This window comes from Diospyros lotus, chromosome 13, assembly GCF_014633365.1.
Source record: "Diospyros lotus cultivar Yz01 chromosome 13, ASM1463336v1, whole genome shotgun sequence".
NCBI classification, from domain to species: Eukaryota; Viridiplantae; Streptophyta; class Magnoliopsida; order Ericales; family Ebenaceae; genus Diospyros; species Diospyros lotus.
The window spans coordinates 27,091,562-27,104,139 of record NC_068350.1 but is presented as its reverse complement, the minus strand read 5'-3'; the positions used below and the strand labels follow the sequence as shown (position 1 = coordinate 27,104,139).

Sequence of the window (12,578 nt, the reverse complement as noted above, 5' to 3'; positions counted from 1 at the left end):
ATATTGATTTTAATACAATATTTATCATTTTCAATGTCTGACTTAAGCATTAGAGTGTTTGCGTAGGGATTTTTTTACATTTTCTGACTGTTTTCTTTTCTTACAGGTTCAGGCGGGTTGTTGACGACGTTTTCAGTCAAATAAATTTATTATTGTATCTTGGCAATAATAATAATTAATACTCAAATGTCTTGTATCATCGAGTAATTAAGGTCCTGTTCTCTTTGTTGTTTTTAGTTTTTTAAAATAGCAAAAACGTATTTACTTTCATATTTTCAAAAATGGACTTTCGAATACAAAAAAACCTTTTGTAAAGAAAACTCAAAATAATAAAAAGTCATTTTAGCTATTTTCATCACAAACACACTTAAAATTTTCAAAATGCGAAAAACACTGCAAACAAAAAGAACACATTTTTAATAATTTCAAAATAAATAATCAAAGTACAAAAATAAAAATAAATTCAAAACTCAAAACTAAAATTAAAACATGAAGAGAACAACTGCTAAATATTTTTCTTAAATGATTAAGCAAGTTTGGCTTATTAGAGGGTTTAATGAGCAATCATCACTCATGATTGTAACATCAAAATAGAACTAAGTTGTATCATAAAATAAAACTAAAAATTTAAAATCTTATGAGACCACTAATTATATAGTATTTATTCAATTACTTGGAAGCACTCCCCTTATATAGAAATAAATAAACACATTAACTACCAAAATGGTAGACTAGTAGGTGAAATAACATTATTTGCCTTCAAAAGTTGAATGTTCAATTATTTTTGAGAGTACCATCGCTCGATTTTTTATGGCTCGATAGTGTCTCAACTCAACTTTACAATTCATGAAATCCTCGCAAGGACTTGACTTTTACTTGCGAGGAATTGATGGTCAAGCGTATGAAGTAGACACACAACACCCCCGCGCGCCAAAAAATCTCAATATTTCTAGATTTTCAATAATAATCAAACAGGCTGGTTCAAACCAGTCGACATTGGAACACTGACAAAAGAATTAAACCTATACTCCATCCAACCGTCCTGGATGAAGGATCAAAAGTCCTACGCCAACCTAGGAAAGATCAACGGTGAGGATCTCCGGAAGACATACTATACTCCTCCTCGATAACACAGCTAAATTGCAGAGAAGAAACAAACAAGCAATCGAAGACTGAAAAATCAAACGCCCCTGGTGGGACAATACAGCAGCACAGTAGTCCTGTAGCGGTAAAGATTGTAGGCTCAGTACGCAGTGATACAAACAGGACTTTACCATGAAAATCTTCTTCCGTGGAGGATTCCAGATCTAGGGATTTCTAACTTGGGCCTCGTCAATGATCGAATATTCAACTCCGTTCTTGTTTCGAGCAAGGGTAGAATCATCTAAGTTCGATAACCCTAGCAGCGGGAAAACTGGGCGCTGGATTTGAATTGGTGTGTTTCTGGAATCAAATTGGGGTTTGAGAGGCGGATGATATGGAGGAGAATGCGGCAGCGTTGCATACGGCGATCAATTCGGTGCAGGCGCTGGGAAGGGGGTTTGACGTGAATTTTGATACTAGGTTACTGTACTGTAAGGGTGTGGGAGGGTCTAGGGTTGTTGAAATTGACCATGAGTACACCAGGGATCTGTGTTTGTATGACAATTTGGTTGTTCCTAATGTTTCAAGGGACATCAAGAATTCTCCGGAGCCTGGTGGTCGTGACAGTTCTGGAGTCTGCAGCTATTCTGAGGTATTCTGTTAATTCTTTCTGTCTAAATGTTGGTTCGTTCATTTCTTCCTCTGTTGGTTCTTGAAGTCTTTAGTTCTTTGATAGGAATTCCTTCTTTGTCTTGATTTTCTGCAATTATTTACGCGTGTATGTGTATATGCGAGGGAAGGGAAGATTTTACTGCGCAAAGCTCGAAAGGGCCTGTGGCTATTGCAAAGCTGGATTTTCAAAATGGTGCACTCTAAATGCTGGATTCCCTTAAAGCAGGACTAGGAGTGAGAGCAATTGGTTACTGGTTCATAGAAGTGGGGAAGTTCTTCTAGGTAGAAATATGGAACAGTTATGGGATATGATCATAAGAGTATATCATGCTAGATGTTTGTCTAAAAAAAAAATGCACTCCAACAAATATTTTGCTGTAATAAACACAACAAGTATGCAAACTACTGCATAAATTCACAAAGGAGGAGCTGAATGGCACTATTGGGGTGAGTAGAATTCAAGACCTTAAGCACCAACTTAGTTGAAACGCCTGCTTCAAGTTTGGAAAAAGCTTATTTCAGTCGAGCTGATTTTATGAGAGCCAATTTCTTGTGGCACAATGGAAATGAAATCTTGGAATTGTTCCTATTGTTGGATAGCTTGCCTATTCTTTCAGTTCAATAAATCTTTACAATATTATTTAGTTATCTAATCCACTAATTCAGATAAAAGTAAACTAATAATTGTAATATGAAACATGGATTTTTTATTTAAGAAATCTTTTGGGAAAACCATAAAAGAAAAAATCATAGGGCTTGATCCATAAAGTTATTTACTATTAAGAATTGAATATACAAGAACAGCATCAAAACTTACCTTAGCTGGAGTCTCTCTTCATCTTTAGTGCTGAATGTTTTGTAGTTCTTTTATGAACAGATTCACAGGGTTATGTATTGGGGCTTTGGATATGATTTTCTTGTGATTGTTTGAGTGTTGAATCCCTCAACACATTTGGAATCGTTAGAACCTGAGGTGAAATTACCAACGTTCAACTTATCAATCCAGAAGAATAAGAACTTAGAAGACTCAAATCTTGGTAGTTTCGGCATATCTCATTCCTTGTGTTTCTAAGATTTATAGAATGGGTCCTAGAACCCAATATACAAAACACAAAAGTAATCCTGATTACTCAAATCAATATCATTGATCAATGTAAATAATCAAAAGCTACCTTCAATTACAATCCAGAAGAACTATTTGTAGACAACTAATAGATAAAATCTACTCTAACTAGGATTCCTTAATCCAAACTAATTAGGACTCTACTAACTAAAGGAAACAAAAAGATATTAAAAGAAATCAATAGAAATTAGGAAACAAACTAAAATAGGAAATATACTAAATAAATAAAATAAACAATACTAATTCCTAAAATTTACTATTTTGTCCCACATCAGGCATGCAACTATATATTCATAGTGGAAGCATAGAAACTTATTTATCTTTCAAAAGGAAATTAAGTCAAATCTAATGAGGATTGTTTGTTGGCTAAATTTTGAACAAAACAGAAAGGGCATTCCGAAAGACCTTGAGATAAAACAAAAATCTGCATTCTAGAAGCCAAATCTTTCAAGATCACCTTTAAAGTCTTGATGTAATCTAAATATACATTCCTTTGACTACAAAAATAGAAAAGTTGAATTTGTATTTTGTTCTCAAATTGCTAACCCTGAAATTATAACAAAATATATTGAAGTTGTGCAAATGATATAGCTGGAATCAGAATACATTACAATGTTGATACAAGAAATAGGTGAGTTTTGTAAAACCTTATAACTTTTGGTTCTCATTTATATCTGTTGAACTTTATCAGGCTAATTTGGTCTTCTAGTCTCTCTGTTAGGTACTAGAAAGGGAGCAGAAGGAGAGAAGGCTGTTTCTTAAATTGCACATTTAATTATTAGAAAAGGGAATAGAATAAGTTTGGGCATTTCATCTTACAAACTTTTCATTGCTATAGGAGAACTGCCATTCATACTAGTATGAGTGAGGAAGAGCATCATTTATTTCTAGGTTGCTCCTATGTGATTAGAAGGTTACAGGTTCATGTCGTGGAAACAACCCCTTTTGCAAAGTAAGGGTAAGATTGCATACAAAGAGGACCCTTCCTTGACCCTCACGAAGCAGCCTCATGCACTTCTCCTTTTTAACCAAATACATTCTGGGTTCTTGCTATAGTTCTAGGCCCATGGTATTCAGAAACTTGAGAAATACTGGAATATGAAAGTTGCTTCCTCTATGGATTTAATATGGACCAAGCCTTTTGTTGTTAGTTTGTAAATTTGCTACCACTAAAGATGTTATTTATTTTTTTGATTGCTAGTTGTGCTAACATGATGTTCACTTTGAATAACTACAGATGGTGGAATTCTTCAATAAAAAGGCTGGACTGTCAGGAGATGTGCCTCTTGGTAGCTTCAATGCTGCCTTCAGCTATACTGGTTCTAAGTATATTGATGCTGCAGCCACAAAGACCCTTTCAATGGATGGTTTTTACATTCCGCTTGCTAAGGTGCAGCTCATAAAATCCCCACTTGTTTTGCAAGAAAATGTTAAACGAGCAGTCCCAACATCTTGGGATCCACCCTCCTTAGCAAGGTATATTTTAGTTACTAAGGAAAGTTGTTGCAACTTGATTCTGTTGCTCTTTTCTGAATGATAATATTTTTTTTTCTTTTTTTTTTGCCCTTTCCAATTGTTTCTTTGACAGCTTTATTGAGAACTTTGGAACACATGTTATTGCATCCATAACTGTTGGTGGTAAGGACATGATTTATGTTAAACAGCACCAGACATCCCCTCTGTCAACCATAGAGATAAAAAATTATGTTCAGGACATTGGAAATCATAGGTTCTCCAACACTGACAATCTTACGAGATCAGGTCTATTGAAATACAAGGAGAAGGCTAGTTCATTTTTCCTATTTCTTCTGAAAATTGACATTTTATTCTTAATTTGTCTCTCCTTAAGTTTCCCTGACTTTCGGTCTCTCTTTTTTGCTTCCTTGTTTTCCTCAAATCTATTTTGCAGGGTGTTGACCCATCTTTATTTAACAGCCAAGGGATATATCCTCAACCTGCTAGTGCGCCTTATCTTAGTGGGAATGGTAAAGAAGTATGTGTCTTTATCATGTATTTCCCTTTGGTGTTTAATGCTTTGAGTTCCTAATATTTATAGAAATATGGTGATAAAGGAAGAAGAATTCTTACTTGAGCTCTCTGTCTTGTTTAGGTTACATGATCTGCAATCTTTATATTAAATTCATTAAATCAACTAAGCTCAATGCTACAAAGCTTTGCAGCTAGTATTTGTGGGTAGCTGTTTAGAACCTTTTTTCACCATTGCATGCAGCCAAGTTCCATCAAGTTAAACCACATCCCACCATGTTTTTCTCTTATTATCTCAACTCCACTAAAGTGCAGTGGCGCCCCCCCCTCCCCAACAACAAAAGCTAATATTTGAGGTGCAACTTATAGGTTGGCTATTAATTGGAGTATCACAAATAATATAATTCTGTGGGGATATATGTGTTAAAATATAGGAATATCGTATTCTTGTTATTGTTCAAAGGTATGCAATGGGTATATATATATATATATATATGTTGAAGAAAGGGTATATATATATGTTGAAGAAAGATAAGATGAAAGAAACGGAATTTTCAAGTTGCTGTGTTTGAATAGAAGTCGAAAGGTGATGAGATGATAAGGAATGTTTGAAACTAAAGAGATGAGAAGATGAGAGGATAAAATGGTTCCATAAAATAGGATAAAACTACCCCTTAAGTTTAAATTCTACCCTATCTATTTGTAACGTGTTTGAACTTGTATTTTGTACTCTATCCCTATATTTTGGGAGCAGCCATGGCTAAGCTCTTGTATATATATCTGTTCTAAACTCAATACAAAGTGAGAAAACAAGTTGATTTGTTAGTCTCCAATCCTACCTAAGTTATTTCTGCTTAGGTTATTTAGTTTGTTCATGGTATTAGAGCCACCGATCTTGTGGCTGAATACCTTATCCTTCCCATTCAACGAACTGTAGTAATGGCTAGCAATCCATCAGCTATTGAAACCTCAACCATTGGTCCTACACCCACTAGAACCACACAAGTTCTAGCTGTTCCAATCTCTTTGGACAGCCGCACCCTTCAAATTACACAACATAAGTTGAATGGGACTAATTTATGAGAATGGTCTCAATCAGTCTTGTTGGTTATCAAAGGAAAAGGAAAAGTGGGCTATTTTACCCGTGCCACTCCTACGCCATATGCTGAATCAGCAACCTATGAAGTTTGGGATGCCGAGAATTTGATTGTTATGGCATGGCTTATTAATTTTATGGAGCCAAAGATAGACAGGACTTACCTTTTCTATAAGATAACTGAGGAGATTTGGGAGGCAATGCAAGCACTCTATTTTGATATGGAGAACACTGCTCAATCCCTTGAAATCTGATAAGCCATTTGAACAACCAGACAAGGTAATGATTCTGTCATTGAATGCTATAGCATTTTGACTGAGCTATGGTAGGAGATGGACTTGTTTTACAAAATTAGATGGGAGTGCACCGAAGATAGAGTCAAGTACAATAAAATGGTGGAGAAAGAACGAGTGTTTTGACTTTCTCCATGGACTCAATTTTGACCTAGATGAGGTTCAAGGGAGATTATTGGGAACTAAACCATTCCCATCTATCTGGGAGGCATTTGCAGAGGTAAGATGAGAAGAAAGCCACAAGAAGGTAATCTTGAGTTCTTCCTTTACCAATGAGAATAGCACCCAAAATTCAGCCCTTGGCACTTCTAAATTGAAACCAACACCACTACGTAGTTAATCTCAAGGAGACAAACAGTGGTGTGATCGCTGTCATAAGCCTTATCATATAAAAGACACTTGCTAGAAACTCCATGGCAAACTAGCAAACTGGAAGGCCAAAAATTAGAGGAAAATTACTCAGACAACCTATGTAGTGGATTCTGAAAAAGGGAGAATAGCTAACCTAACTTTGACAATGGATCAACTAGAAATCCTATATCAAGTATTAAATCAAACGAAAGTCACAAAAACATCTGATTCAGCATAATCTCCTAAACTGATAGTGTCACTTGCCAAACAAGGTACATCACATCAGTGTTTACTCTTTAAAAATCTTACTACAGATGTTTGGATTGTAGATACAAGAGCTTTAGATCATATAACAGGTTCGTTACATATCTTGTCAAGTTATAAGAAGTGTGATAGGAATGTAACCGTTTCAATGTTTGATGGGACAGTGTGCTTTGCTAAAGGGGAAGGATCAGTTTATATAGCAAGCCTGCACCTAAGATTTGTAGCATATGTGCCTAATTTGAAATGCAACCTATTGTCCATCAGTAAGCTAACAAAGGATATAAATTGTATGATGACATTCCTTCCATCTCATTGTGTTTTTTAGGACCTAACTTCAGGGAAGATGATTGCAATGTTGAGAGAAGGAAAGGTCTTTACTATGTTTCAAGAGTAGTATGTACTCCGATTTCATCTAGGTTACATAACAAATTCTCTTTTTCTATTGTCTCAGATTTTGATATACAGCTATGGCACAAATGATTAGGACATCCTAGTTTTAACTATGAAAATCTTGTTTCCCCACTTGTCTATCAATAAAGGGAGTGATTCTTTTCAATGTGAATAGTGTATCCTTGCTAAACAAACTAAAGTATCTCATCTTATTCGTTCTTACAAACCCTCCAAACCATTTTATTTGGTTCACAGTGACATGTGGGGACTAGCAAGAATTCCTAACTTGACCCATACTCGTTGGTTTATCATCTTCATAGGTGATCATACTAGAGTTTGTTGGGTTTTCTTAATGAAAAAAAAATCTGAAGCTAGCACAATCTTCAGAAAATTCCATCAAATGGTATGTATTGTTTTTCAATCTTCAATCCATGTCCTTAATAATTGAAAAGCCTTTTTATTACCTTGAAAGACTGGAATCTCTAACCTCGGCATGGGAGTGCAATGGTGACCGGGATTAGGGTATCTACCTTGAATTTCTGGCTCAGCTACATTTTGTACCTCAGTTTCCTGTAGAACAGGAGCACGGGGCAGAATTCCAGCTTCTGCTAGAACCGGAGCTGCCTCTGCTCTTGAGGGAAAATCCTCCGGTAATCTGTTCTGAAGCAGTGTAGATAGCATCCTCATCATCCCTTCAATTACTGGTCTAATTTTCTGTCAATTTCCTGCACAGTTCTTTCCAAATTTTGCATAGTTTCTCTAGTTGCTGCATTCTCCTCTCTGCAAAGACACACCACCTCCTGAGTCTGCTCAAAACTTTGCTCGAAAACATCCAGCCTTACCTCAAACTGCTTCATCCTTGTTCCTTCTGCCAGTTCTACTTCAAAGAATTCATTTCTGATCTACTTCCAAAGACCGTCTATGAGCAGCAGTCACTTGTGATCGCCTAGATCTTGTTCTGCTTCACCTCAAAATCGAAATTCAGTAATCTGAATCTGCCTCAATCACTGCTTCTAGGAGTCGCTTGTCACCAATCAGCAACCTGCCTACAATTTCCGATCGAAATGAACTGCTAGGCGATAGATCTGCTTTGGCCTTCAATTCAGGACCTCGAACAATTGGAGCAGGAGAAGTTGAAGGCTGTGGAACTGCTCTGTTTCAGTCTCCTGAGGATTTGACTTGGATAGCACCTCTCGAATCACTTGCTGCTACCGTTTCCTGCACTCGCCTTCAAATTCCGAGCCTAAATTATCAGACTTCAAATTCTGAGCCTAAATTCTCAGATGAGAATCAACTTGATACCACCTCTGTCGCAGTCGAATTTGAGAAATCAGTAGCCTAACAGTTGCCTCTAGCTCAGCTCCCTAAATCACCTCTTGTGACTCGATAGGTTCCAAGAATTGCTTGCTCGGTTACGATTTGCCCCTACTAACTTCAAGTCGACTCGGAATTCACTAGTAGGAAATTAATAGCCGAGGAACGATCTACTTTGAGACTAAATGTCACATAGCTAGGGTTTGGATGGGAAATTGGAAGAATCCGGGGGAGAATTAGACAGAAATGGAGGGAGAAAACTGAACACACACACCACACACACATAGAATTTTAGGGAGAAATGACTGAATTCAATTATCAATTCCAATATGACAATTCTCTAACTACTATAACCTATTTATCGACTGTCTATGCTTTCAATTAGTAGAACAACTGAAAGTTACAACAGGTAAAACAACAAGTACGACCATGACTAATACAACATGTGGCATACTATGACTAATCTACCCTTGGGGTTGTGACACAAGAGTTGAGAGAGTCGTTTTTGTACAAAACCTTATCTTTGCTTTACAAAGAGGCTATTTCTGTAGTTTGAGCTTGTGACCTAGTCACAAGAAAGAAGTAGTCTTATCGTTTCTACCAAGACCCACCCTTCCATTAAAAATATGCACATGCAAGGATAAAATTTATCACTTACAATAAAAAGAAGAGGTTGAGGAATCAGGTTATTTGTAAAAAAGTTGGAGTGGCTCTTTTTAAAGATAAGATGTGTGAAATGCGATTAAGATAATTTGTTCATATGAGAAGAAGACCAATAGAAGTTTTTGTGAAGAAAGTGGAACAAATATTTAGTAAAAGAGGTAAGAGGAAAATCAAGAAGAACTTGGTGGGAGATTCTTAGATATTATACGAGTTAGAAAGGCCTTATAGAAACTAAGGCCTCGTATAGGAGTGATTAGGGAGATAGAATTCATGTAGCCAGCCCCACATAATGTGTTAAAAGGCTTGATATATTGTTGTATAAGAAAAACAAAGAGAGGGCAGCCTTGTTAGGAGTAGTAAGGTTGCTCTTCTATAACTGGAAGGTCACAGGTTCAAGTTGAAATAGTTTCTTTGCAGAACAAGACTAAGGTCGTGTACAAAAACCATCCACATCCTTCTTTTATAAGAAAAAAAAAGTAGATATATAGATTTTTTTTTTTCTCTTGTCGGGTGAATTGATCCTGTAAAGGTGTTAATGGTATTTAGATGAGTGGTAGGGAGGAATTTATGTATTGTCAGTATCCTGAATCGATATGAATTCTTGTCTGAGGATTGTAAACTTTCTGCATGCTGTTTGCTGAATTATGCCTAAGTCATGACTTTAAAATATGTTAATTTTGTTCTGGCGCAGGATGTTACAGTCATTTTTAGACGGAGGGGTGGTGATGATCTGGAACAAAGTCATACTCATTGGGCAAGAACTGTTCGGTCCTCCCCAGATGTTATTGAGATGTCTTTCTTTCCCATCACCCTTCTTCTTGAAGGGGTATCTGGAAAGGAGCACTTGGCTCGCGCTATAGGTCTATATCTTGAATGTAAGGCATCTTAATTTTCATTTATATCTGGGTTGAAAAGATCTGGCATTCTTTTCCTTTATATGCACTCACAGCAACAATGAAAATAACCATGACAATGATTGTTTTGAATAACTGTGGCAGATAAGCCTCAGATTGAAGAGTTGAGATATTTCCTAGAGTTTCAGGTCCCTCGGATATGGGCCCCAGTGCAGGACAAGTTTCCTGGCCACCAAAGGAAGGAACCTGTTTGCCCATCTTTGCAGTTTAGCATGATGGGTCAAAAGCTTTACGTCAGCCAAGAGCAAGTATGTTTTGTGTGCATGTGCAACTTGAAATTTAGATTTAGGCATACCTTTTGTCCCTGGATGTTTAAATGTGATAGATGAACTTCGTCATTTTTTACTGTCACTTGGAGATAAGACCAAAAGAATAAATAAATAATAAAAGAATAAAAAATAAAAATTTTGACTTAGCTTGGTCAAGAGCATGTTTTGTGTGCATGTCAATTCAAAAATTTGATTTTGGTATGATTTGTTATAGAATGTTTGGACTTTATGATTTTTTAATTTTATGTGGACATAAGATCAGATGAACAATAAATAAATAATAAATGAATATATACTGTCTTTGCCCCCTCTTCCTTTCTGAGGAATGAATATATATATATATATATATATCATATGAGATATAGGGACTTTCTCCATTTCCCTTTCAGGACAAGAAGATGACGTTCCAGAATGATAAACAATGTAGTTATGATGTATCTGGGGAGTTTGTGAATTTCAAACATATATCGTGTTTCATCTTTGTCAGTATCGTAGAATCTGAAATCTGTTATCCTGCCACGCTGCCACAAGAAAGCAAAGGCTCTTTTTTTTTTTTTTTTTTTTTTTCATTTTTTTAATTTTTTGCTAGGTAGAAGGCAAAGGCTTTGATTCTAATTTGTCCCTTTATGCCATGGATGCATGATGGATGGTGGGATTATGTAGATCTCATACTTCATTAGTAAAAGGGCTTTTTTGTGGTGAGGGGTGTTCCTTTGAGGAAGATCATCTTCCATACTAGCCAAGACTACTTTTACTCTCTCTATAATTGGAGATTGACTCTGTAGGATATCCCAACATGGGAATGCTTGGTTATTTGTTACCTTGAAATTCAGATTATGATATCAGAGCTCTAAATATTGAGAATCAAAGAGACCATTATAGGTTAAATAATACGAGACTGCTGAATTCTTATTTGCTTATCAACTTGTATCAATTTTAATGTAGGTTTCTGTTGGACGCAAACCTGTTACTGGCTTGCGTTTATGTCTTGAAGGATCTAAGCAGAACCGGCTAGGTATTCATCTTCAACACTTGGCATCACTTCCAAAGATCCTCCAACCATGCTGGGACACCCATGTGGCAATTGGTGCTCCAAAGTGGCAGGGCCCTGAAGAGCAAGATAGCCGATGGTTTGAGCCAGTGAAATGGAAGAAGTTCTCTCATGTGAGCACTGCACCCATCGAAAGTCCTTCAACCTTCATAGATGATCCCTCCGGCGTGTACGTTGTAACTGGAGCTCAACTTGGAGTGTGGGATTTTGGTTCAAGAAATGTCTTGTACATGAAACTTCTGTTTTCCAGGCTACCAGGGTGCACGATCAGGAGATCATTATGGGACCATTCCCCAAATGACAAGTTGAGGAAAGCTATCACAGCTGGAAGTAACACCAGTGATTCAAGTTCAGGATCAGGGGAAGCCATGGCAGGCAACAGATTGGCAAAGTGTGTTGATGTCTCGGAGATGAGCATGGGACCAGGAGATTCTCCAGGTCATTGGTTGGTTACCGGAGGAAAGCTTGGGGTCGAAAAGGGGAAAATTGTTCTGAGAGTGAAATACTCCCTGCTAAATTATTGATTTTGTGGCCAGGAATTTGTGATGCGCAGGACCTGCCTTCATCAGCTACGGTGCCCTTATTTTGGTTTATCCAAGGGATTCATGTTCATCATGCTTGTGAATTCTTGCAGTTTGATGAACTGGGTTGGAATTAGACGGGATTATGCTCCAAGATGGTGTGAAATGCCCGGAGTTCTTTCCGATTTTGCTTGCAGTCTGTTTTCTAGGAGATGTGAGTCTCTAGAAAAATGCCCTATTAATTGTCCACCCCCTTCAAATGTAATGTACATATCTATGCAGTGCTTAGATCTTTTTTATATCTTCTTACGTTCTCTTTTAGAAGTTTTTGGGGGATTGAAATCAGCTTCATCTGAGCTTGAAGATAATAATGCATATATGATCGGGTAGGAGTCCTAGCACTAGTTCATGGACTTGCAGTATCCAGTACCATGTTTAATCTTTCGGAAGAATGGTTTATTGCCTTATAAAGGGGTTGGTATTCTCTCTACTGTCAGGGATCAATGCTCTATATATGGAGAGATGAGCTTGTCGTTTCTTGATTGACTATACTTAGTATGTGTGATTTGTAGACTGTTGTGTGCCTTA

General features: G+C 36.9%; 1 protein-coding gene across 1 annotated transcript; it reads left to right on the top strand.

The window, feature by feature from the left end:
• Positions 1-1,040: 1,040 nt before the first annotated feature.
• Positions 1,041-12,480, top strand: LOC127788839 (MACPF domain-containing protein CAD1-like). Its single transcript, XM_052317478.1, has 7 exons — positions 1,041-1,735; positions 4,116-4,354; positions 4,467-4,662; positions 4,788-4,871; positions 9,927-10,110; positions 10,234-10,397; positions 11,364-12,480. The coding sequence occupies exons 1-7, from the start codon at positions 1,478-1,480 to the stop codon at positions 11,991-11,993; spliced, it is 1,755 nt and encodes a 584-aa protein (XP_052173438.1). The 5' UTR covers positions 1,041-1,477; the 3' UTR covers positions 11,994-12,480.
• The last annotated feature ends 98 nt before the right edge of the window (positions 12,481-12,578 follow it).